Raw genomic sequence first — 27130 nt, 5'->3', positions numbered from 1 at the left:
CGAGAGCTTGATGTTATTATATCGGAAGTATCTCGAATAATCTTAGGTATAGGACACATTAGGTAAATTAGGACGTTAACGATTTCTTTTTTCACTATTTATACAACATATTATCTTTAATGATATATAATGATAAGATATTTTGACCTGTTTGGGCTATAAGTATGATTACATCAAACAGTATGCACCGGTCGATCTCCTTTCACACTCTTATGCATCGCCGTTCGATATAATTACTTCACGAGCCCCAAACCCCAAGATAAAGAAAGCCGGCGGAACAGTCGACATCCCATGGTGTCGCCATCCGCCGACGACTGCCCTCAACTGCCACTTCTCTGCCCGAGCCATAGATCCACGCGGCCTCTCGCCGGCTCTCACCTGCGGCCCCCGCGGCAACCGGACCCTCAGCACGGAGGCCATCCTCGCCGTAAAGGCCCTGAATCGCGACACAGCCTCCGGCAATGAGCCCAGCATCGTCTCCTCCGACCTTGCCCGCCTCATGGAGGCCGACCGCTTGGCCGTCCTGGCGGAGCTTCAGCGTCGAAATCAGTGGCGCCTAACCGTGAAAGCCTTCGGCACCGACCGCCGGGAGCCGTGGTACCGGCACGACCTCGCCCTCCACGCCGAGATGATCACCACCTTGGCGAGGTGCAGATTGCGGGATGAAATTGATGCGTGGCCACCGATCTGCTACAGGGTGACGAGGGGCGGACCTCCTCGGAGGATACCAAGGGAATTTCTCGGTTCGTTAGGCCTTTAATGGCGGCGGAAAAGGGAGTTCTTGTTTGAGTTTCTGATGTGCGGGTTGAGGAGATTGGGAGAGGAGGATGCTGCTAATGAGGTGGAGAATGATTTCGAGGTCTGGTATGAATGCGGGAGCTTGCCGGCGCAGCCGCTACCTGTTTGATGAAATGCTTGAAATAACATACTTGGTTAGTCTCTTTCTTCGATCCTACTACGCATTATAGAGTTGTAGTCTTTGTTCAATTCACTCATCCGATATTGGTTGTATTGGCCAAAGCCGAAGTTGGTTGAATAGAGACTGAAACATGATAGAATTTTCAATGGTTAACTAATTATATATTCTAAAAAAAGAAGTAGATATAATTAAACCTTATAACATGGTAAATGATGATTGAGAACATGATATTGTTAGATTTAAGACTCATAATTAAAGGGAAATACTTGGTGCTATTGGAAGATTGTTCCTTTGCGATCTGGGTGACTTGGTTGGCTAGATGTTACTGTAGATCTGACCAAACCAAAAGTTCTCACAGGTTAGTTTGACTCATCTGCCCCAATACTTCAGAAAACTGCAATTGTTGGCTTTTTAACTGACCATTTGAACAGGCTTCGAGACGGAATCAGTGTTATATTTCTAAAGCAGTGTTGAATTTTTCATAAAGCAATTCGATCTTTATATTGTTATTTCAGGTGTTTGTGCATGCGAAGTATTAAGTCATCTTGCATGGCATGGTGAAATGTCTTGGAAACTCACAACTTAGTAGATTCAACCCTACGATGAAGTGAATCATGGAGCACCAGGTTTTTCTCATGCTATGATCTTGTAATTTTTTCAGTTTTCTTGCTGTATATGCCCGCTCCACAGTTCCAATATTTCAACATCAACATGCATGTGGGTTTCCAGAGGCTAGTTTAGTCTTTTTCTATTATGTTCATGAAATAGCCTGTTTTTCTGATGTTTATTACTGTATTTTTATGAGGTTTTTTAATTTAAATATGCATGGATTGCCTTTGTTTATTCTGTGATAGCTTCATACTTTTTCCTTGCAATTCTTCTAGTTGTGAGACGATTTGATGTTACCAGCTCTATTATATCTTTGTTGGAGCTGAATACTTCTCACCTGATTTACCATCCTTTCACATACCAACAAAAGCCTCAATTTGGTTCTAGAAAATATTTGATAAATTTTCTTCTTAGTGAAACGAAAAGAGATTCTAGGAGAGCATAATATATTGGTCTCAAGGGCCATGTTTATCATAGCTCTAAAGAGATGTCAGTTGTCATGCTAAACCTGCTTTAGACCTTCTGGCTCATCTCTAGTGTCACTCTCTCTTTTTGGCTTTTTAATGATACTGTGGACCTGTGTCAACTTTGTGAGGCTTAATCAACCATCAGGTGAAGTCACAAATGAACTTCTTTTTGCTAGACTGGATTTTTTTTTTCTTTCTGATTTTGGAGGAATAATCCTTCTGTATTTGACAGATAGCACCCACTCGATGCATTTAATGACACTTCTTTCTTCTATGTTTCCTATAATGGGGTTGCTCTTGAACTTCTGACATCTCCTTATACATTTTTCTCCTTTTTCCCTATATTCGTATTCTTCATGTTGCATCTCTCTGTAAACTTTGGTAGCAAACACATGATTAGAATTTTATTTGGTTCATTCTCTGTCTTTGTCTATATCAGGGACTGATGCTTCAGCTAACCTACCCCCTCTTTGGTTGGGTCTGGACTTGTGATGGTCATAATCGATCCTTTATACTTGAGAGCATGATGTTCATTATAGTGGAATTGCTGTTCATTTGACTGCTAGTTAGCTATTGATGTATGGAATCCACTTCAAGGCTGTTGTTTTACATCCAAGGTAACCTAACCAAAAATATCATACTCTCTCGATTCAGATGGTTTAACTTCCTTTCACTTGAACCCACTTCACTTAGCTTTCCTGAACTTGGTTGAGCTATCAACATCCTTCCTTTCCATTTGACATGGAAAGTTAGGTTTGTTATTGTAATGAAGTTTTATTGGGCTTCATCATGTCGTAATTTGGTGGAAGGATTGTACCTTTTTTGTTTATAAATATGCAATATATATATATATGTATGTATATAATAAAGAATAAGTGATGATGACATGATTTAAGTTCAGATCATGCAATGAGTCAAAAGTTTTTATCAAGAATTTGATATCAGGACCTTTTAGTGATCTACTAAGCTAGTTAATATCTTCGGGGCATGGTACTCTATATCCTGTATTGTTATCTTGTGGATTAGGTTTACTGTTTTGATACTATCTTATTTACTGTTAGTTCCTAACATAATAATTTTATATAACTACAGATGGTGAGGATGATGGTGACGAAGACATTGACTTGATTAGGCCTTCCACATTGTTGATGCCAGCTCTCTTTCACATTTGATGCTGATAACTTCGTATGGCTGTTTCTTATCATCATGACATGTATAGCAACCGACACCGAAGATATTGATGGCGGCTATTAAAAGGAAGATAAGAGAAACAGAGGATGGCGGCTACTGCAATGCAAAAAGGAGATTTGGATACGACGTTATCAGCTATGAGAAGGTTCTCAATTTATAACACATCAATACCCTAATCATTTAGTTAGGAAACAAAAGATAATTCTTTTTATGTGAAGGATAAATTATAAAGATGAAATTTGATCTCAAAATCTTACTATATGATTAAAAATGTTTTTACGAATTAAGTCAACTGACATCTTTATAACAAGATGAATTAATCAATTTAGCATGATACATCGATTCTCTTGAGAGGACTTGGATGATAGTCAACATTTAAATTAACATATTTATCTTTATGAATTTTAATAGGTGTCATGCATTTTTGGAATACAGATTAGTTATTTTTATTATGATTAATACTAACTTGCAAATTTAAAGAATAAAACAACGTAATTATAATTAGTTAATTTCTAATGACATGAATGCCAATTGAAATTTCAACTAATAGGATAATGAAAGCTAACTAACAAAATTTTAAATATAAGGTTATTAAATTTATATATTTCATTTTTATATGCAATTTTATTTTTTATCTTTTGTATTTTTATAATTGAGACGAGAAAATGAAATGAATCATTAGAATACTTCTTTTCTGAATACCCCGCCTTGTTTACTGCTGAGTCAGCAGGAGAAAACACGACCTGCCACCGTAAGCCGCTTAGCACATTGCGATGGCTTCTCGGCTCGATGAATCCTTCTTAGGGTTTGATTTGTTGGGGTAACTTTTGGGGGTCACCGCCAAGCCCCTGATTCAAAAGAATTCAAATCTCCCGCCCTTTTTACCATTTTCATCTCTCCCCGTCCTCGACTCCTGCTCTCCCCCCGTCTCCCCCCTCACTCGCCATGGACGCTCAGCCCGCCGTCTTCCCTGGTAATCGCATCTTTCTACCCTCTTCTCTACCTCCGTAGTGCCCAATTCAACTCACATCGGCATTTGTGCTGATCCGGTTGCTGTTTCAGGGAAGCGCAGAACGGGCGCAAAGTCTTCCGAAGTAAAGAATGGCGACGGCGTCAAGGCTCCCAAGAAACCCCCATGGCAGTTCGTCACCGCCGCTCAACCCAGGCAAGTAACCCTAGTCTCGCGAACACTCCTTCGCTCCCTGCCACAGTTTATGCGATCGATTGTTCGTGCGATCTTTTCAGGCCGAAGCGTGCTTTTGGCGTCGCGAGGAGCACGAATGTTCCCGTCGAGAAGCCTCACCTCACCGCCAAGCCCCGGAAAGTTCTCGCAGCAGCAGCACCACCACCACAACCACCAACTGGTACTAGAAAGATACGCCCAGTCTGTATTCAAGAAACAAAGACAGCAGCAGTCACCAAAACCAGCAGAAAAGATGAACACCAAGAGGCGGTCGGCACACCAACGTCTTCGACCAAGCCCACCGTTGCAGGCACGCCGTACCTCAGTGCCCTGAATTGCAGCAAGTGCAAGCTCGACCAGCTCGAGTCGTCGACGTACTGGCTCGCGCAGATAAGATTGGCGGAGTCCACAGGGAAGCACTTTGTTTCCGCCGCTTTCTTCCGCCTCGCGTTGGAATGCCATGCCCAGGTTCGATGTCGCTTTCCCCAATGATCTCGAAACCTTCGCTTTATTTGCTTCTATATCAAAGATCCCATCTGTTCCCCTTGTCAGCCGTTACATAGGCTTCGAATCGAGCTCAGAGATTACGTGACGCGACATCAAGTTAATTCAATGGAATCCGTGTGGGTTGATCTGTCTCGGGCTTATGGACTGGGGAAGGGAGGATTGGATTCTGACTCGTGCGATCTCATTCAGAATAATTCTCTCTTAGCTGAAATGCACGGTTCAATGGATGAACCTGATGTTGATCTATGTAATCTTGATCGAGGTCATGTTTCTCTAGCCAAAAAGGATGGATGCTCAGAACATGACGATGTCGATGGCATAGCAGCCGATAAGAGTCTGCATGATGCAGCTGAAGCGAAAGCCAATTATGGTGATGAAGAAAAATTTGGGAATATGGAGCTGATCGACAGTGCATCGATCGACACCTTAACTGGGAATAAATGTGGTGGTGCTACCAACATCTGTTGCAGCAGTAATAAGCGTGTAAGTTCTTCGCCCGGAAAGATTGAGACTGCAAAATCTTGCCTTTCCACTGGCAAAGACATGGTGGTGGGCTCAGTGGTGACTCAAGAAATGTCCAAAGCCTCAGCTAACAATGCAGCAAGGAGTAACCATGGCGTAGGTAGAAGAAACAGGAGCTGTCAGGATACAAGCAAAAACAGAGAGACCGATGCTTAGTAAGCAAACCGATCTCTTTTTATCAGAGTTTTTTCATTAAGCATTATTCCCCTTTTTTTGTATCTTATGCATGCCCTTTTTGTCATCCATCATATCAAGTAAACCAAAAAATGACAAATTTTAGACATCAGAATGGGTAATCAAGTTCTGTTTCTTTACTGTTTTGGTATACTGTTTAAGATTTATTTAGTATAGCAGGACACAAATTGCAGTTATATTGTGCTTGTTTGTGGATTTCTGCATCATGTTGTTGTCTTATATTTGTTTAGCATCTCATGAACTCATTTAAGGAAACCATGTAAGCCAAAATAGGTTGCTTGATTATTAGTTCTTTGATGATATTATGCTAATGTTCAAAAATTGAAAGAAGAAAGATTAAGAATTTGATAGACAAAATGACTCGTCAACATTACAAGATCAAACTTGGATAGTGTTGGGGTTGTACACTTCTTAGAAAGCCTGTTGTTTAAGTCAACAAAATAGGAAGAGAAGAAACCTTTGTAAAAAAAAATTGTGGTTGCCACGAACTTTTCGGTTTATATTGGGTTCAGATGCTCAGCTTTATGGTGAAATCACTCTTCTCATTCGTAGGGTTAAAATCCACTGAGTTCCTTGTTATCATCATTCTATTATTATCACCAGTCAGGTATCCTCAAGAACCCCCTTGATTGTATCCACAAGAAAGTGCTTTTACTCACAAGGAACACCTTCATTGTGTTATTTATTTATTTTATTCACTTTAAAGATCAGAAATAATACCGTGGAGGTTTGCTTTGTGTATATGAAACTTAGCATCCACAATTTGATTTTAGTTCTGCAGTGGAAGTCAAGTCCTTCGACTTCTGTTGATGTATACATTGAAGTTAAAAAGACATTGTGGAAATATTTTCCTACTGTCTACACCTTGCAAAAGAAGAACTTGGTAATGTTGTCATCATGGTTTTATCTTACTAGTAGTTCCGAAGGCCATCATGTTTTCGGTCCACATTTTCCATTATTTTCTATTAGCTTTAACTAAGCTACAGAGTTGCTCGGCGGCTTCAAATATGCTCTCTTTTTACAGGGGTTTAGCGTGAGAAATTTGAGGATGCTGATTGTAGCAGATTAACTGGGTACATTTGCAAACCTTTAGAAATTTGAGGACAAAAGATTGATTTGATTTATTGGTGTGAGTTATGTTTGTATACTGTTACTGTAGTTTTGTTCTATGCTGGTGTGGTTTATATGTTTTCTCCGAGTTGGTATTCATTAGACGCAAGAATTATTCTACTTGATTTCTCCTCTACCAACAGCTTTCAGGCTTTAAGCAGCCAGCATGGAGATGATGCTATCCTGATCCTTCAGGAGTCACCAAGATTTTTTGGTAGCGAAGTTTATGGATCTATCTCCTTTGTTACAGACAAACGACTCCTACAGCAGGGATACGGGAGTCATTTGCATGGTGATGATAACTTAAACTTAGGGGTGAAACATACATTCAGAACTGTCTAAAAAGCATCATTTGATATTCGGAAGTATTGCGTCATAGGCACTGCACTTCGCATAACATAGCTTCAGTATCATTGACTTTTTTTTCTTTTTTGCAATCAGATTTAGATTTACAATGCAACAACATAAAACACTCAAAATAGTTAATAGTAGGAAGACAGGAAACGTGTAATCAAAACTTATATAAGAACGTGTTATCAAAACGCAGAATGAAACGCACCTCGTTCCATTTGAGGTACCATAACACGTCGCTTATTCATTAAGAACAAAAACAAAATGAGAGCATAGTCGTAAGAAAATATCACGAGAGAGAGCATTACCTGGAACTCTATATGAAGCTGTGCCGAAGAGTAGGAATGGCAAGCAGTCGCTCATCCTCGCTCGTAGATCACATCGCCCTACTCTTATCAACTGGAATCGCATATAACATCAGCGCATGAAGGAAAATAAATCTGACTGATTCGAGACTTCTTTTTTTTTTCTTTGGGCTAAAAAAAGGCTAATAATATTTAAACCCAATCCAGGGTGCAACCGATGTTGCATCGGGACGTGGGCAACAAAAGATGATGGAACAGAACAGACCCATCTCATTCAAAACCCCATCCCGTCCAGGGAGGAAAGAAGGAGATCAACCAAGCCCAAGAGATTATGGACGGAACATCAAATCCACTCCCCCCTCCCTGTTGTTTTCATTCAAATTACAAAAGGTAAATATGATACAAACAGACGTGGAAACTGCATCTATCAACCACCAACCTATATGGCCACCCTGATTCTAGAACCCCCCCGGCAATCACCCCCTACCGTCCATCCTTCTATTTAATCAAAAGCCCTGTCTCGTGCTACCTGCCTCCCATGTCTCCCCGCCATGACTCCATCATATCAGTGCTACCTACGCTGGCCCTAGCGGCATAATGCATCTTAAGGGCCGCAACAGGGTCTGAGACCCCTCCACCACCGACCAAGATCCCTCCTCCCCCCATCATGTTGGCACCCAGAGGAGTTACCCTACCTTGCTGTTGAAACCCTGAAACAATCCCAATCGCATTCCTCTTCTGCAGCTCAGGGATGTTCTCTATCCGCTTTCCGTCTGACGACAACTGCTGCATACAAGACTGTGGATAGTCTGTTACAACCCCATTCCGAATTGGAATAGCATCTTTGGTGGAATAAAATGAGACACCTGCGAGCGATCCTTGGTACTTTGCCAACATAGCTGTTGTATCTGGCAATGATGGATTCCCATTCTGTACTCTCTTCCCATCCCAGAAGCCATAAGTTCTTGCAGGAGGATCCTCCAGGCCTACTTGGCCATTACCAACATCCGAGACAAGTCGATTACCATCTTTAACAATACAGGAAGAATTTGCAGTTGAACAACCGTCCAACTTCGGTGATGAAGGTACATTGCTTTCATGGGAGGAAGTGCCGGATTTCTGCAAAGAACATGTGTGACTAAGAATTTTACCAAACAGCTTCACATCGCCAGTTCGGTGTTCCTCAATCTCAGAGCAAGCATTCTTGACACAAGTTCTAAGCTCAGCTTCCGAATGATTTTCGCTCCTCGATGGACATGACATACTAGACCTAGAATGCGAAGGATCACTTTTATTCCAGTGCATGTCTGACATGAAAAACTGATTCGACTGAGACACTCCACATCTCTTGGATTCAGTTTCAAGCAGACTTCGCTTCTCACCTGCTGGAAGGTCAGTTTCTCTCTTGACCTCCTGATTCAATGCCTGCAGTGGATAACCTCTCAGAATATGCATGTTATGGTCGACTTGGTTCACTGGCAGGTTTCTGGTTATATACTGCTGGTATATATCTCTTTTTACCATGTTCTGGTGCCACTTACTCCCATGCTCCTCAAAGTTCAAAGTAGTTTCGGATGACACATCAATTGGGCCCCCAAAACAAACGGAAGATGGATCTGGCAAGAATGAATTCAGTGGTATAGAATGGACATCCTCCTGCTTTAACAAGACAGTCTGGTGTTTCTTAGGTACACATGGGAGTAGATCCAGTTGCATCTGCTGCTGATAGTTGGGGCCAAAGGTCAGACGATGACAAACATTAACCTTGTTTCCTGAGAGCAAGGGAGCCCCACTTGCATTAGAATCTGGTACAGTGTTAAGAGAGCCATTGCCAATTGCTGTGAAGTTATTGTTTATCGATTTTTTATTTGATAACCCGACCTCAGTGGTTGGTGATGCTTTTGAATCTACTTCCTTCAAGCCATCAGCAGGATAACTTCCATCGGTACCTGTTTTGTGAACAATGCTAGCGGTTAATTGTTTTGACTGTCCATCCATACATGCTATAGCAACAGGGTCAGTTTTTCGGATTGTAACAACCGATTTAGTTGGAGAAATAATATTAGCAATTCTCCCAACTTTTGTTTCTGTATCAGCTGAATCTGTAACCTTACAAAGTTGTGCAGCTTTAGTACCTCCCAGTGCATCAACAATGCTTTCCTTTGGACATGCATCAGATTGAAGATTATCTGCCTCCCCTACTAGCTCATCATCATGAATTGTAGATACATACTTGGTGTCGACCTTTTCTCCCCCACCATCCAGATCTGGTCCTGCCGATACATCCTCATCCTCTTTATTTAATCTATCAGTTTCAACATGGAAATGGGTGCTTGCAACATGAGCAATCCCTTCATAGCTAATGTTAGCTACAGACTGGGAGGCGTCCACACCCATTTTTGAACAAGATTGGGTACTGCAGATAGCAGAATTCATCTCAGCAACACAGGCGTCATCTGTGTCACTCCTTCCACCATTTGTGTCACTCAATGGCATCCCCGCATTGACAGTGCCTTGGAGAATGACATCAAGACCAAGGCACTTTCGAGCCTTACTGAAGAAGATCTTGCATTGCTCCCTTGATCTTCTCATACAGCTTGAGATCCTGGTGAAATCTTTGCCATACATGCTCAAAGCCTGGACAAATATAGATTTCTCATCATCTGTCCAATCAGCTGAGTCCAGTTCTCCACTACCCTCATCGGAGCAGTCATCCTCATCTAGGTTTTGAGTAATTTCTGGTGTCAGCAGTCGGTCTGCTGTAATGCAGTTCATCTTCTCAGAAGGATCAATGGAGCTGGTATCACATGAGCTCATTGCCTCTGAGAACAGAGCACCACGAATGCCTGCTAACACATCAGCAGCTACAGATTCCCTTTCTTCACCTGAAATATTAACACTGTTCGCCCCTTCTAAGTAAGGCACTTTCACATCATTGTAGGTCCCATAAACAACACTTCCGATATTCTTTTCACTCCTTGTAGTACCATGACCATGTGCTACTGCAATCGGAGCTGAAGCCAACCTATCAGGAGAAACACAACTTATTTCATGATTCCACTTGTTTCCTGATGCTACAAGGTAGGTGTTGGCTCGTAAGCACTGCTGCTGCTTTCTGAGATCCAAGCATTTCTTCACTTCTTTGAAACTCTCTGATTTATGGTTCTTATAATAAAATTCAATGCAGTCTGCCGTTGTTTTGTGGTTCAGAGACAAAGAAATCCTAGCAAAATCTTTACCATACTTTGCAAGCATCTCCATGAAAACTACTTTTTCATCCTGTGACCATGGGTTTATCGTTGCTCTTTCCTTCTCAAAAATAAGAGGATCTTCTATTAATCCATTTTGTGTAACAAATCTGCTGTATGTCTTCTCCTTATCATCTAATATTAATGCTGGCATCTTCAAGTTATTTCTATAAAGCTTTATCAGTGAATCTGACAGTAATTTACCAGTAAAGTCCACTATTTCAGTTGTAGGAACCAGAGTTAAATTACCTGCTGCAAGTATTATGAAATTTTCAGATGACAACAATCAGACGAATAACAAAGAAGAAAAAGATTTGCAAGAACAATCATGTGAGCTCTTAGATGACAAAATATCCAAAAAATTCCAAAAGCTCATATAAAAATAAATAAATATACACAATCAACACACGTTTTGAAAAGTGCATCATAAAAGCTTGTTCAAACTTGTTCAAACTACCTTGAAAACAATAATGAAACGTTACCAGCAGAAGTTGCCAAATTGATTAGAACTTGTGTTTCTACTGTTCATACTCAATAATCATAAGATACTGCATTCTACCTTCAACCAACACTTAACTTCACGTCCATTCATCCATTACAGCTAATAAGTATAACAGATTTGCAGTTTATCCGCATGCATATTACAATAAAGCAAGCAAAAAAGCTCTAAGCTTCCAACAAAGCCATCCAGAAATTCATTCTTTGTCATCAGAGCAAACTGATCAAATGGTTCAATTCACAGCAATAGCTATGGATATTTGTGAGTCAATATCAAAGTCCATTAACTAAATGTCCTTCAAACTAATAAAATGGCACACCAAAGATTGCATACACCAAAGAGGAAAAAATGACACAAAAGAGCATCTGTAGTGAACGGAATGAAGTATGCCCTAGTCATTACGGCTCTGATACAAACAAGGGAGAAAGAGAAAACAAGAAGTAACAAATATAACAAAAAGATTTTAAAAGAAATGTTCCAACAGTGGTGAGGAAAAGAAAAGCAAAACAAAGATGCAGAATCACATAGAGAATACTAAGACCCATTTACGTACAAAACAATCTGTATTACAAGAAGAAAAGCTCCCCTTTTATGGATATAATAAACATGAAGTTTTATTCTAATCTAAAAGTAAAGGAACTATCTTCTTCCAGCTAGTTTCTAAACTAGTCCAATTATCTAATTAGCATGCAGCGTATTAAATATGATTAAGCAACATAAACAATTTGTTGATATATTTAAGTCCAACCAGGACTCTCTTAATAGAAATAAGAGAAGCAACCATTGATATCTTCACTCCAAAGTCAGCCCACCATTCCTCTTATCTATCGCAATCACCACAGGAAGGTAGACTGAAAATGTATATGCATCCATTTTGGACGTGTGCAACACCTCCCAGTTAGGACCTATTCATGACCTCTGATTCTTACTCTTACGAGTGTAAACGAAGGGCAGCTGATCAGCCATTACAATTTGCATCTGGTTATTGTTTTACAAGATCAAGTCCAAAAAAGAGAGCTTGAATAACTGTCACAAGACCACACAAGGTCATCAGAACATAGATTCAGCCTCGACCATATCCTTTAACCCGAAAAACCACTTTACTAAATAGTTAGATGTTAGAACCCTTACAGATTCTAAACTTGAGGTTGATCCCTTTAGGGGATAGGCCTCCTTGGAACTCTATAGGGGTTCCTCCCTCCAAGTTGCTGCTCAAAGGCTGCAGAAAAGATTTATTTATTGCTTATGAAAAGAGGATGAATACATGGCTATTTATAGGGCTTCTAAACCCTAACTCCTAATATGACACCTACTCAAGACTCCTACTTCTAACCAACTTCTAATAGGACTCCTACTAAGACTCTTATTCCTTTACAACTCCTAATTCTTCTCTAAGAAACAACCTCCTAACCTTAGTCGACCTCTTCACCTCTTTAATAGGGGTCGGCTTAGGTAGATTTTACATGAATGTCCCTCTCAATTAGGACTCTCCTAGCTGGAGTCCTAACAGACCCGCTCTCTTCAAATCAGTCTTCTCCTTGAGGCTGACAATTCATGAATTCTGAGAATTTGATCTTCAAGTCGTCATAGTTCTCCCAAGTGGTATCTTTTGTTGGTAGGTTCACCTACTGTATTAGCACTTCAGTAGTGGGTCGTCGTCGTCGAATCACGATCCGTCGATCGATAATGGCACTTGGCTGGGTCTGGAGCTCTCCTTGGGTGGTCATATTTGGTGGGTGGCTTTGGGCTGTCTCCAAGCACCTATTTACAATTTCCGTCTGGCCGTCGGTTTGTGGGTGATATGCCATACTCCTTTTCAATTTAGTACCCTGCATATGGAATAACTTTGTCCAAAATCTGCTCGTGAAGATGCAAGTAGAATTTGTCACAAGTACAATGCGTCCCTTATAGTGTAATTCTTTTGAGTCCCAATTGTAATGAGCCACAGAGCTTGGTGCTTCCTCCAATTTTTTTATGATCTTACTGGTCTCCGAATCTTCCTGTCATTCCATCTTAATATCCTCAAGGAAGTCACTGGTCGGAAGTGAAACGATCAAAAATTCAGCTTGCTCAGGTAGTTGCGAAAGCGCATCTGCAACAACATTCTCTTTCCCCTTTTTGTAAGTTATTTTATAATCAAATCCAAGAAGTTTTATTACCCATTTTTGCTGCTCAGGGGATGATATCTTTTGTTCCAAAAAGTACTTGAGACTTTTATAGTCAATTTTAATTTGAAATCATCGACCGATCAAGTAGAGTCTCCACCTCGTTGCTGCGTGCACAATGACGAGCATCTCCTTATCACATGTTGACATATTTTGATGGGAGGGAGACAATGCCTTGCTAGTGTATGCGAGTGGTCGACCATCTTGCATGAGAATAGCTCCAATTCCGACTCCAGAAGCGTCGGCCTCAATAATGAAGGGTCGGCTGAAATCTGGTAGTGCTAGCACCGACGTCATCGTCATAGCTGCCTTAAGTTTGTCGAAGGCAGCGGAGGCTTTGTCTGAGTATTGAAAGACATCTTTTTTAAGTAAGGAAATAGTGCACTGATCTTTCCATAGTTTTTCACGAACTTGCGGTAGTAGCCTGTTAAACCCAAAAAGCCATGTAGCAATTTTATGTTTCTCAGGGTCGACCAGTTCTACATTGCTTCTATATAGGAGGGGTCCACCATCACACCTTTCTCTGATATGATATGCCCAAGATATTCCATCTTTTGTTAAAGAAAGTAAAAATTCGTAGTGGCCATTGTGTGTTCGAAAGGCGATTTTCGATATGTCTTTTTCACACACTCGTATTTGATGATACCCGGATCGAAGGCTTTGTGAAGATTTGTGCTCCCTTTCATCTAGCAATTCATCTACTACTGGAATAGGGTATTTATCATTGATGGTTATGCCATTGAGAGCTCGATAATCAACGCATATTCGCCATGTTTCATCCTTGTGTACAAGTAGCACCGATGAAGAGTAGAGGCTGCAACTTGGCCGAATAACTCCTAGAAGAATCGTTATATAATGATCATGCTGACGGATAAGAGGTAGGTTGTGCGATTCGTCAAATATATCTGAAAATTCAGTAAGTAAAGGAAGTAGGTTTGGATCTTCAAATTCTATTAGCTCTCCCTTAGATTGCTACTCAAGTTGTACCAAAAAACCGTTGCATGCTTTATGCAAAACCTTCTCCATTTGTTGTGTGCAAATTGTCGTTACGTCGCCCCCACGTTTTCCGTGCAATATCACCTGTTTCTCCTTACTGTAAAATTTCATAATTAGTTGCATAAAATTCCAAGAAACATCACCTAATGTCGTCAACCATTTAATTCTGAGCATGGCCTCATAATCATCAAGAGGGAGGAGGAAGAAATATGCAATTATCTCTTGGTCCTACAGCAATAGTTTCACTCGCGAGCGCCTATGATCATACTTCAAAATCCATCCATAGGCGACCTTAACGTCAAACATGCTGCAATTCTCGATAGGTAAAGCCATTCGGACATCAACCTTACTATTTAGGAAGTTATTAGTACTGCCCGTTGTCACGAACGGTCATCGCGCACCCGCAACAACTCCGTTCAACGAACCGTTCGCCGCTCTCATCTACATGTACAGCTACTTGGCAGCCTGTTTTGCCTTGGTTTTGAGTCATTTTGCTTGTTGTTGTTGTTGGCCCCCCGATCGAACAAGGGCAAAGTTGTTGCTCTTAGTTCGAGCAGTTCTGAATCCAGCAGCGACGACGAGGAGTCGCAAGGACCTCGGATGGGAGCAATGCGTTTTTTGAACGCCATACGGGGTCAAGTGGGGGAGAACATGAAGACAAAGCTACAAAAAGCAGGAAGTAGAGAGCTGATGTATGTGGACATCAAACTAAATGGCCAAACGACTCGTGCAATGGTGGACACGGGCGCTACCCACAACTTCATAGCCGATCGAGAAGCAAAGCAACTTGGGTTGATCTTGGAGAAGAGCCCAAGCCGAATGAAGGCGGTGAACTCGGAGGCCAGGCGAATCTCCGGGTTGGCGAAGGGAGTTCCCATCAAAATCGGGACATGGAGCGGGAACACCAACATGATGGTAGTGCCACTGGATGACTTCCAAGTGATTCTTGGAATGGAGTTCTTGCACGCGACAAAGTTGGTGCCAATGCCGTTCTTGAACTCCCTGTGTATGATGCGAGGTGACGACCCCTGCGTGGTTCTTGTGTCTCGGAGAGGAACCAAGGAGCCCCAATACATATCGACATTACAACTGAATAAAGGGGTGCGAAAAGGTGAATTAACATTCGTGGCTACTATGAAGCTAGAGCCACTTGACGAGAAGGCCATTCAAGAACCTGCTGTGGTGGTGAACGTCCTGAAAGAGTTCAATGACGTCATGCCACCTAAGTTGCCAAAGACTCTTCCACCACGCAGAGGCGTGGATCACAGCATCGAGCTGGAGCCAGGAGTGAAACCTCCAGCGAGACCACCCTACCGCATGTCCCCGCCAGAGTTGGCAGAACTCAGAAAGCAGTTAGGTGAACTGCTAAGCGGTGGTCTCATCCGTAGCTCTAAAGCACCTTTCGGTGCTCTAGTTCTCTTCCAGAAGAAACAAGTTGGCAGCCTCCGACTATGCGTCGATTACCGAGCCCTTAACAAAGTGATAGTGAAGAACAAGTATCCCATCTCGCTCATCGCGGACTTGTTCGACCAGTTGGGCAAAGCCAAGTATTTCTTGAAACTCGACCTTCGGTCGGGGTATTGGCATGTGCGCATTACTGAAGGCGACGAACCGAAGACTACCTGTGTGACCAAGTATGGAGCGTTTGAGTTCTTGATGATGCCTTTCAGCTTAACCAACGCTCAGGCCACGTTCTGCACTCTCATGAACCAACTATTCAAGGAGTATTTGGACAAGTTCGTGGTCGTCTACTTAGACGATATCGTCGTATACAGCCAAACGCTCGAGGAGCATGTTCAGTACCTTCGAACAATTTTCAAGGTTCTCAGGGAGAACACTTTGTTCGTAAAAAAGGAGAAATGCTACTTCGCCCAAACGAAGATCTTATTCTTGGGGCATCGAATCGGTGATGGTTCCATTCGCATGGACAAATCAAAAGTGCAAGCTGTTGCGGAATGGCGAACTCCAAAAAAGGTGCCAGAGTTGAGATCCTTCCTTGGTTTCATCAACTACTATCGACGCTTCATAGCGGGGTACTCGAAGCGTGCAACTCCACTGACGGAGTTACTGAAGGAGCAGCCTTGGAAGTGGTCGGACACATGTGAAATAGCATTCCAAGATCTGAAGGCTGCTGTTATGGAAGAACCAGTGCTCAAATTACCAGACTATGGGGAGCCTTTTGAAGTCCATACAGATGCTTCGGACTTCGCTATTGGGGGAGTACTCATACAAGAAGGTCATCCGGTAGCCTACGAGAGCCGCAAGCTCAACGAGACCGAGCGACGGTATCTAGTGCACGAGAAGGAGATGACAGCGTTGATCCACTGTCTACGAGTTTGGCGACACTACCTTCTCGGATCGCGATTTGTGCTGAGGATAGACAACATCGCTTTGAGCTATTTCCAAACACAGAACAAACTTTCCCCAAAACAAGCACGGTGGCAGGACTTCTTGGCTGAATTTGATATGGCAATGGAGTATAAGCCTGGGAAGGCAAATGTCGTGGCCGATGCATTGAGTCGGAAAGTGGAGCGCATGAATGTCGTACAATTGGAGGGCGGAGGCCAAGCAAGTCAATTGCACTCCAACTTCCTTTCCAGGATCAAGGATGGACTGTATGGTGATCCCCAGGCAATTCTCCTAATGCAGCTCATCAAAGAAGGCAAGGCACGACGATTTTGGGTCCAGGAGGGACTCGTGTACACAAAAGGGAATCGGGTTTATGTTCCTCGAGTGGACAATTTGAGGCGTGAACTCTTAAGAGAGTGTCACGATTCCCTTTGGGCTAGACACCCAGGTATTCATCGAACGTTGGCTCTTGTGGAGAGGGCCTTCTATTGGCCGAAGATGGGGACTTATGTGGAGGAATATGTTCGAACATGCCTCACTTGCCAACAAGACAAGGCGGAGCAACGGAAGCCGGTGGAACTTTTGGAGCCGTTGCCCGTACCAGAAAGGTCGTGCGAGAGCATTTCCTTAGACTTCATATCGAGCTTGCCACTAGTAGGGAGACTCGAATCGATACTCGTGGTAATCGATAGATTTTCAAAGTATACAACTTTCATTGCTGCTCCCCTACACTGTTCAGCAGAGGAGGCGGCCAAGCTGATGATGAAGGATGTGGTGAAGTATTGGGGAGTCCCGCACAATATCATCAGTGATCGGGATGCTCGGTTCCTGGGACGATTCTAGACCGAGTTATTCAAACTGTTGGGATTCAAATTATACTTCTCCATAAGTCTCCACTCCCAGACAGATGGCCAAACTGAGAGGATAAACTCGCTCCTGGAGCAATATCTCCGGCACTACGTGAGTGCCAACCAACGAGATTAGGTGAAGCTGTTGGACATTGCCCAATTCTCCTACAACTTGTAGCGGAGCTCTATATCCAACAAGAGCCCCTTCGAGATCATTACCGGACAACAACCGACAACTCCTCACACCATGGCAATTGGGTATACTGGGAGTAGTCCGTCAGCCCACCACTTCGCAAAGGAGTGGCACCAAAATGCAGATATTGCGCGGGCTTACTTGGAGAAGACGGCAAAAAGGATGAAGAAGTGAGCAGACTTGGGAAGGCGACCGCAAGAGTTCAAGGTTGGCGATTTGGTGTTGGTAAAGCTCCAACCAACATCACTCAAATTCTTTAGGAACAAAGTCCACAAAGGATCGGTGCGCAAGTACGAAGGGCCCTTCCCAATTATCAACAGGGTAGGCAACGTCTCTTACAAGTTGCAGCTGCCGGCGTGGTTCAAAATTCACAACGTTCTTCACGCCAACAACCTAAAAGCCTACCACTCGGATCCGCAAGATGCTTCCCGAAGTGTTCCAGCTCAGCTACCTCCCATCACAGTCTCCTACGAGAAGCGAGTTGAAGCCATTCTAGCGGACCGCAAAATAAAGCTACCCAATGGAGCTGAGCAAACAGAGTACTTGGTGAAGTGGCGAAAGCTTCCCCGAACTGAAGCAAGTTGGGAGCTTGAAGACGCCCTACGACATGAAGAAGCAATCATCAACAACTACAAACAAGCGTCGACGAGGGCGTCGACAGTTCAAGTGGGCGAGAATGTCACGAACGGTCGTCGCACACCCGCAACAACTCCGTTCAACGAACCGTTCGTCGCTCTCATCTACATGTACAACTACTTGGTAGCCTGTTTTGCCTTGGTTTTAAGTCATTTTGCTTGTAAAAATGTAAGTTCGAACAAGTTGCAGCGTTACAATGCGACCGCTCACCGAACCTAGCAAAACAGCCCTAAAACAACTCTGTTTTCGTGTGCCGCGGGCTGTTTTTTATAGCCCGCCTCCGCTCACCAAAACGTCAGCCATCTCAGCCCCTTTGAACCCCCCGGGTGGCACAAGGCTGGATGGGGCTTCGGTATAGTGTCGGGCGTTGAACAACCTTTCGCAAGTTCGCACATTACCTTGACGGGAACTTGTTGTCGCGCCCGGCACCCGGTGAGCAACTGTTTGTGGACTTGCAACTGTTCGTTCAACCCTCTAAAGTCCTTGTTTTCCCCCTCTCCCTCTTTTCTCTTGTGCACGCAAGGTGCTCGCTAAATTGCTTGTAAAGCTTCCCCTCTTTTCACGAAACGTCGGGACTTGTCCGTCACTCGTTCTTTCAAACTAATCAACTTTCTCTTTTACAGGTCCTTTGGGACCTGCGAGAGGTTGCAAGTGGGCTGATCTTTGCGGAGCAATATCGCAAGGGCGAAGCGCGACTTAGGCAACGCAAGCTAAGTTCACGTCTTTGCCGCAAGGGTGCCTCGCGACTTAGGCAACGCAAGCTAAGTTCGCGTCTTGGCCGCAAGGGTGCCTCACGCCTTAGCAATTCTAGTTAAGGCTGCGACACCGTGTCGATGAGAACAGTGATCGGTTGTTGTTTGAGAAGGCCTCCGACTTTCATCGTTTGCGGGTTTGAGTAGCCGGCTAGTGCATATACCGTAACTTCGGTCGGTTTTGGCTCTTCTTCTGCACCTTCTTCATGTTCAAGGCTCTCTTCTGGATGTTCAATGACCTCTTCTTCTACTGGTTCAATCATAAGAAGTCTCCTTTTACTACAGCGATGCTCACGGCTCCACGGCTCGTCGCAATGCCAACATAACCCCTTCGCATATCGCTCCCGAAGCTCCCCTTGTCAACCTCTTTAGTGCAGGAACTCAGTCGATAGTAAGGGGGGTTGAGGGCTTCAGTATTGCTAGTCAAGGAGCGACCCTAGTCCTCCGAGCTTCATGGTTCAATCGCTCCTCTTGATGTCGTGCGAAAGAGATGACTGCCATAAGCGTGTACGGTTGTCGTGCATTAACTTCTCCCCGGATCTCCGACTTCAAGCCCTCAATGAAGGTCCCCAATAGCTGTTTTTTAGACCAATCACGAGTTTGATTAGATAACCTTTCAAACCTGGTTTGGTACTCCTGAATAGTGGAGGCTTGTCGAATCTTTACTAGTTGTCCGTCAATGTTCTCGTAATCAGTTGGTCCGAAGCGGATCAGCAATCCTTCTTTGAATTGTCACCATGAGAAGATTCCATGAGTGTGTTCAAACCAGTCAAACCATTATATGGCATCCCCTTCAAGATGTATAGCCGCAATTTTCACCATAGATACGTCCATGGTTTTGTGGTATCGAAAATATCGCTCCGCGCGCAAGATCCAACCAATCGGGTCTCCTTCCCATCTAGGGAAGTCCACCATCATGCGTGGATAGTTGGAGTCGGTTATAGAGCCTCCCCTCCCTTGAAAGTCATCTCTTCGGGCTTGGAGAGATTGGGCAAAGCTCTCTCCTTGATGTGATTTCTTCGGGCTTAGTGGTCGGCCCAATCTGAGTTCGGTAAAGAGCGTCCGAATCTTATCCTCCATTCGCGCCTTGAAGACTTCAAATTTAGTATTGATTGCCTCCTCAGATGTCATAGTATATGCCTTCAAATATGTGATGTTAAGATCTCTCTTTCGTTGCTGGGTTAAAGGCATGTATAGGTTGAGAGAAGTGATGGTCGAAAGGATTGGTGGATCGGTGGATATAGGCTGTGGTTTAGGCTTGTTTTGTGGTTGTTTTGGGTGCAGTTTGAGGGTGTGGTTTAGTGGAGTTTTAGGGCTATGGATAAAAGTTTTAGATCTGTGGTAGATGGCAGCAAAGGTTTGATAGAAATCAATGGAAGTTGTTACAAGTATATGTTGTCTTGTAAGAGCATAATTGTCGTCAAAGAAACAAAGATTTCTCGATGAAATTTCTACCAAAAACTTGAGAAATTTGAGGAGGGAATTGACAGCAAAATCTCAATTTATATGACAGCAAGGATGTCCAATTTAATCAAGAAAATTTCGGTAGTATAACAGCAAGGAAATTGGTGCATGTTGCGATGGCAGAATTCTCATCGAAAAATTTTAACGGTTTGCGGCAAAAATTTGCAGCAACACAAAATCGTTTTTAGAGATGAATTCCTTAATAGATCAATCTTAGATGGAAGCCAAGATGATCTATGAAGTGTATAAGAAATTTCATTCAAAAAAGATTGCAAATAGATGGGTTAAGGCAACAATATACGACTGAAATTTTCTGCATCACAGATTTTCAAATGTAGCAGATTGGACGTAAAAGATCAATGGTTTATATTAAGAATTTTTCGACAAAACCAAAGGGAAATCCACCGTTAGGAAGTGTCAAAGCTATCATAAAAATTTCATAGATATTTGGACAGAAAAAACATAGTAGCAAGATCAAACAAACTGTGCTATGCGGCTGGAATTTTACAGTGCAGATTTTCAAGTATAGCAGATTAGACGTAAAAGATCAATGGTTTATATTGAGAATTTTTTGACAAAACAAAAGAAAAATCTGCTGTTAGGAAGTGTCAAAGCTGTCATTAAAATTTGGTAGAGGTTTGGATAGAAAAAACGTAGTAGCAAGATCAAACAATCTGTGCTATGCGGCTCGAATTATGCAATGTATCTTTCGTCGTAGAGATAAAAACTTTGCAATGAAAAGTTTATGCAGCAATATAGGAATAATTTTTTTTTGAATTTTCGAATAAGGATAACTAAATTGCAGCAGCAGTAAGGTAGGAAACCAAAACCTGTTGCAATTCACGGGGAGATCAAAGGATGATCTGCGATGGTGGAGATGACGGCAGAATTTGGCGACGATCTTTTAAGCAATTGTGGGAATTACTTTGGGCGATTGTGGAGGGCTGATGGATGGCTGTGGAAGGGCAACGAAACGCCAAGAATGTTGTTCTAATACCAAGTGTTAGAACCCTTGCAGATTCTAAACTTGGGATTGATCTCTTTAGGGGATCAGCGTCCTTGGAACTCTATAAGGGTTCCTCCATCCAAGTTGCTGCTCAAAGACTGCATAAAAGATTTATCTATTGCTTATGAAAAGATGAGAAATACATGGCTATTTATAGGACTTCTAAACCCTAACTCCTAATAGAACTCCTACTCAAGACTCCTACTTCTAACCAACTCCTAATAGGACTACTACTCAAGACTTCTATTCCTTTACAACTCCTAATTCTTCTCTAAGAAACAACCTCCTAACCCTAGCCGGTCTCTTCACCTCTTTAATAGGGGTCGGCTTAAGTAGGTTTTACATGAATATCCCTCTCAATTATGACTCTCCTAATTGGAATCCTAACATTAGATTCTCCAATTTCCATTAGCATCCATCCAACAAACTCATGTTATACAATATTCATCATGGTCAACAATAGCTAATTTGAATCTAAAGAACATTCAATTTTTAAAAATCTAACACATCCTTAACTTCTCAGCAATTGTTTCTCTTTATTATTCTACCTTTTTTCTTTTTCTTTTTCCCTTTCATCATGTTCTTTGTTTTCCATTACAGGAGAGCTTGTTAAAGCCTGTAAAGGGGCCATCCAATTTGGCAGGTACTAATGTCTGTTGAGCTTCAAGGTTATTATATTAGAAGACAATTAATAAATATTAGATATAATGACATATTTGTACGTCTTTCGAGTTTTGCAGGGATATATATTCTAATTAATAAATAATATATATATATATATATATACACACACACACATACACACACACATCTAGAAATACTAAACATTTCCAAGAAATGGAATGATGGGATACATCATTAAAAGATGCAATCTAGAAATAAAGTTACCAAAGAACAGTAGATCACTGCATGCAACAACAAAAAAAAAAAAAACTTCCTTCTGGCTTATCAACACTCCAGAAAGCCTACAGGCCACAAAGATGGTTTGATCATAGACCACATCAAACACCAACCTGACCCATAAAGGTATATAAGCAATAGCCATTTTGGAAGCATACCTCTGCCTCACAGGCCACAATATGTTTAGGATTGCTCATAAAATGAATTTTAATGACTTAATGAGAGGTTTGCTTGAATAGTCTTAAAAGTAATATGTAATATCAGTTAACATGGTCCCAGTACCTCCACATCATATGAGATAATCTGAAGGGAATTATTAAACAGCTATACAAAGGTTTTTTGCTGCTTCAGAACGCACTGTTAGAATCAGCAGTTTAGTGTACCCGCAAAACAAAAGGGAGAGAGAGTGACAATGCAATATATTCTATGAAGTCTCTTCAACCTAGAAAAATGATATGACTGCTAGAGGTAATTCGTACAAACAAATGACACATCAAGTAGCAGATTTTTTTTTTAAGAAAAAACTTTCTTAGTTCACAAACCAAAGGCGAAATGTATCATACACCTTTTAAACAAAGATAGTTTTATCAAAGATCATCTAAATGGCGATTGCAGACTTTAGAAACATCTCTGACAACCCTAATCATGTTCTGATAATAATCCATGACCTCTGGATGCTAAAACTTATTATCACCGTAATAGCAACAAAACATCAACCATTGTCAAATGGAAAATAGTGACATAAAATTTATAAGCCAATGTACCTTAGCTGGTGAGCTTCACCAACCATATAATGCCTAATAAGATACTGGGAAACTATTATAGAGTAACATGATCAATTATGTGCAAAAAAAAGGATAACCTGCAGAACAGGGCTGTTCCGTCATAAGTGCTTAGTGATTTTCTGGATAATTTTAAGTGCATCAAACTACCACAGAGCCATAATGCATATAGGCATGATTCAAGCTACAAAGGGAAGACTATAACATTATGGACAAACATTATCTTCAAACATCAATGAGAAAAGAAAAGAAAAATACTAGAGAAAGAGGACAGACTTAGGACTCACCGGGCAATGCAAACCGAGACCGGATCGAAGACCGTTGCTTTTGAGAACCATTTTGAGACGAACGGTTACTAAGTTCAAAACGTTTGGTTGACTTTGTACGAAGTTTCCTTATATAAAGAAGGCGCAAGTCCTCCTTCCATAAGTGATGCAGTGCCTTGAATTTAAGAGTAAGAACCCGTTCTTTAAATTTTACCTGGCACTTACGAATACTGAGCTTTTCTTTGATTGTCGAGTCATTCTGCCTGCATGCTGTGAGGTTAACCAATCCCCAAATATCTGACTGCAGCGGATTTGTTGGAAGTGATGTGCCAAGTAACTTCCAGGCATGTTCTGAAGCATTCTTGTTAAAATCCATAATTGAAGTTATTAAATTAGAGTGTATATTTCCTCGCAGAGTCTCATCAGAGCTTATAAAAGCACTAACACTGCCTCTATCTACATAATCTCTGTTCCCATCTTCAGATGCAACCATTAGCCTTCCCCCATCATCTGAGTCGACAGTCTGCTGTACTTCACTAGACTTCAGTCTTTCATCCTCAATTGATGAGTGGCTTTCAGACAGTTTCTCAATGCCAAAACCAATCTTAGATGATGATGTTTCTAGATGAATAACATTGTTGTCTTCAACTATTGTGCCATGTTCAACGAGACTGTTACAAGGCACATGCTGTACATAAGCCATTTGAGTCAAATCTACATTTTGATCCTTCAAATGATTAGATTCATTTGGTACACCAACCAACAGCTGTATGCAAGCTTCTGCAGCAGAGTCATTAGCTAAATTGAAGGAAGTTTGATAAGAACAAGCTTTAGCATCACAATCCACTGACTTAAGCTCTTTTTCTAACAAATCAATTTCGCATTCTATCTTTTCCAATCCATTTGATATATCCCCTTTCAATTTCAATAGTTTGTTCAGAGCAGAATGCTTCGTGAAAGTGGAATCACCAGAGAAGGCATCCTCAGACTGAAACAAATCAGCAAGCAGAGAATAGAGGGAACTAATAAAACTGGCCTCTAAATGGTCCAAATCAATTGAAACTTCCTCACAGAAAGATCGAAGCGTGGATCCAGGTAAATCACTGTTTTGACTCATCCCATTATCATCATTCACAGTCCTGCTGCAAGGCTTATCTTCAGTACCTGCTGTAAAATGTTAAATCCAAACCATGCATATATCTGAGTTAAAACTAATTACTCTGGCTTGAAGTCTAGAAAATTCTGTGTAAAACTTAGGTTAATCATCAGAGTTCTCCCAATAAAAGTCCCACTGACCAAAATGAGTTATACCATGAAAGGAACGACTGAATCAGCTAACACGAAACAGAAACATGAAAGCAACATAAACGGAAACATGAAAGTAAAGATTAATGATGATGACAATGATGTCCCTGATGTTTATATAATGAAGTACTAAACAATAACAGAAACACATGAATAATTGACGGGAGTTTTGACGTCCTGAAACTACAGAATACTGCTGAATAAGGGCTATTAGCTGTCCCTAGAAAATGTGACAATTGAGGGTTAATGAGTCTATATGAGATGCACTCTTCCTAAAAGAACTGAAAATAGTTGAGAGCCCCATTGCCAAAATACATGGGGTTCCCATGTGTCTAAGATAATTGCAGAAACCCTGTAACAGACTCATATCAATGCATGAAGAACAAGCACAACAAAAAATAAAGCAACAACCATCATGGCTCACCTGGTGATGAACTGCAAGTAGCAGACTGTGAAGTTGTGGGTGACAGACATCCGGAGATGCCTGTAACTTGTTGGCCATTGTCACTGGAGGCTCCCTTGCCACCACCAACAGAAGTTTCCGTAGATCCCTCTACCTTTTGCTTCTCATACTTAGCCAACCCCTGGCCCCATCCAAGTCGAGGCTTCTTCTTTGAAACACCTTCATCAGAAGGGAGAGAGGAAATTACTGGAGACTGCATCGGAGTTTCCTTTCCCAAGGGCAACCCTGTCTCAAGGCCAGCTTCCCCCAGCTCGGATCTGCCAGTCTTTGCCGACACCAGACTACCAGGACGGCTCCACTTTTTCCAGGGTATAGAAACTAACGAATTGTCCCGATGATCAAATCTGTGGCCTGTGTCCAAGCTGTCATCGACACCACCGTTCTTATCATTTTGTTCTTTCTGGGAGGTCTGGGATGTGCATGAGATCGGAGCAGCGACTGGCCGCTGGGCGGTCGCATGGGGATCGTGATGGTGCTGCCTCGAGTCACCAGAATCCCAATATGGGGATCGTCGGAAAGATCCCCGGCTATCCCTGCTGCTGCCACCGCTGCTGCTACGGCAGCCACCGCCATATCTAACGGACAACGGCCTAAAGCCATCTTCTTCGAACCAAAACCTATCAGACCGTGATGGTGTGCATCCATGACCACTGGAATCTTCCGGGTGAACCTGATGGTAACTTCCGCCCTGCCGGTAATGACCTTTATAAGAAAAATTCCTTACTAATTAGGACGGAAACGGGAGGAAAGCAAGTAAAACACAGAGAAAACACAAGATTTGGCCCAGATGTCCCAGATCTGCCACGAAACAGGGTTGCAAATTACCTGAGAGGGGTCGGCGAGGGGAGGCACGGGGCAAGTCACGGGGACCGTGGTAGGGATCCCTCCACCGAGAAGCAGACGAGGAGCCCCCGCCGCCGCCGCCGCCGCCTAGGGCATCCCCTCTCTCGTTCTTCTTGTGGTCCTTGAAGGCGTACTCCTTGCGATCCCAGGGTAGTGGTTCGGGAGGCATCGATTTTCACAGCTCCAAAGGGCATGCAGGCCCAATAAGAACGAAGCAGCTCCACCAATCCGAGGAAGCCTCCTTCAACCCAAGGGCCTTCCTCGGATCTCAGTCAATCTATTCCCTAAGGTTTCCACCGGTGGGGCAGATCCAAAGTCCCGTTCAAAACACGCACCAGGAACTTCTATCTAGGGTTTCTCCCGTTGTGAGGAGGAAAACAAGACAGAAACAAGACGTTCTCAACGGAGGCAGAAGCAGGACCTCGTCGTGAGCTCGGGGGCGCGGAGAAGAAGGCGAAGGAGCCACCCGCCGCCACCGCGCCCGATGGTCTTCGCCGGACGCCCCGATCCCGTCTTTTCTGGTGCGTGAGGAAACGGACGCCGAGCTGCGGAAGAGAGAGAAGAAGAGAAGAAAACATGAGTCGATAAAATGAAGAACGCCCACAGCCTGGATTTTAATGCTCCTTAACCCGATTTCAATCCCCTTTGGCGTCCGCTAAAAAATAATAATAATAATAATACTTAACTGTTTTTTTTTTATATCCCTTTCCCCTTTTTTTTTCTTAAGGTACGTCTTCTCTTTCTTCCCCTCACGCTTTCCTGCGCTTGCCGTATGCGGACTCCAACCCCCTTCTTCCCCAAACTACCCCGAGCCCGATTCGAAACCACGATCCAACCAGCACGCATCCCACGGCGCCGAAACGAAAGGGGCAGGTTCGTGAATTCATGGAAGTTCGAGGGTCGTTTCCCGAAGCCCGCTCCGGCTTCGAGATCCTTCTCCGCTCGATCGAGGGGTGCGCCCGGTCAACCGCGAGCCACGTCGTGTCCCAACTCACTCACGCGTGCGTGCGTGCGTGGGGCACGTGCGGGACACGTGACAATGGCAGGACCGGGAAA

General features: G+C 42.7%; 2 protein-coding genes across 8 annotated transcripts; one reads left to right on the top strand and one right to left on the bottom strand.

Moving 5' to 3' along the window:
* Positions 1-757: 757 nt before the first annotated feature.
* On the top strand, positions 758-6788 carry LOC103989717 (uncharacterized). Of its 3 annotated transcripts, XM_065114722.1 has the most exons (9): positions 758-932; positions 1435-1545; positions 2435-2612; positions 3088-3331; positions 3914-4159; positions 4249-4351; positions 4432-4837; positions 4922-5553; positions 6618-6788. In XM_065114722.1, coding segments are annotated over exons 5-9 (1170 nt in total). In that variant the 5' UTR covers positions 758-932; positions 1435-1545; positions 2435-2612; positions 3088-3331; positions 3914-4131; the 3' UTR covers positions 6619-6788. The 3 variants fall into 3 exon arrangements, with proteins under 3 accessions (XP_064970794.1, XP_064970792.1, XP_064970791.1); XM_065114720.1 differs by lacking the exon at positions 2435-2612 and having other exon boundaries at positions 3917-4159; XM_065114719.1 differs by lacking the exon at positions 2435-2612.
* Positions 6789-7495: 707 nt separating this feature from the next.
* LOC135615771 (uncharacterized) lies at positions 7496-26651 on the bottom strand. Of its 5 annotated transcripts, none has more exons than XM_065114716.1 (4): positions 26057-26651; positions 25193-25933; positions 23485-24630; positions 7496-10856 (listed from the first exon to the last, which is right to left on the bottom strand). In XM_065114716.1, the coding sequence occupies exons 1-4, from the start codon at positions 26241-26243 to the stop codon at positions 7885-7887; spliced, it is 5046 nt and encodes a 1681-aa protein (XP_064970788.1). In that variant the 5' UTR covers positions 26244-26651; the 3' UTR covers positions 7496-7884. The 5 variants fall into 5 exon arrangements, with proteins under 5 accessions (XP_064970788.1, XP_064970787.1, XP_064970786.1 ...); XM_065114715.1 differs by having other exon boundaries at positions 7496-10859; positions 23485-24627; XM_065114714.1 differs by having other exon boundaries at positions 7496-10859; positions 26057-26650.
* Positions 26652-27130: the final 479 nt, after the last annotated feature.

Source organism: Musa acuminata, chromosome BXJ2-6 (assembly GCF_036884655.1).
Source record: "Musa acuminata AAA Group cultivar baxijiao chromosome BXJ2-6, Cavendish_Baxijiao_AAA, whole genome shotgun sequence".
Classification (NCBI taxonomy): Eukaryota; Viridiplantae; Streptophyta; class Magnoliopsida; order Zingiberales; family Musaceae; genus Musa; species Musa acuminata.
This window is presented reverse-complemented; position numbering and strand designations above follow the sequence as displayed.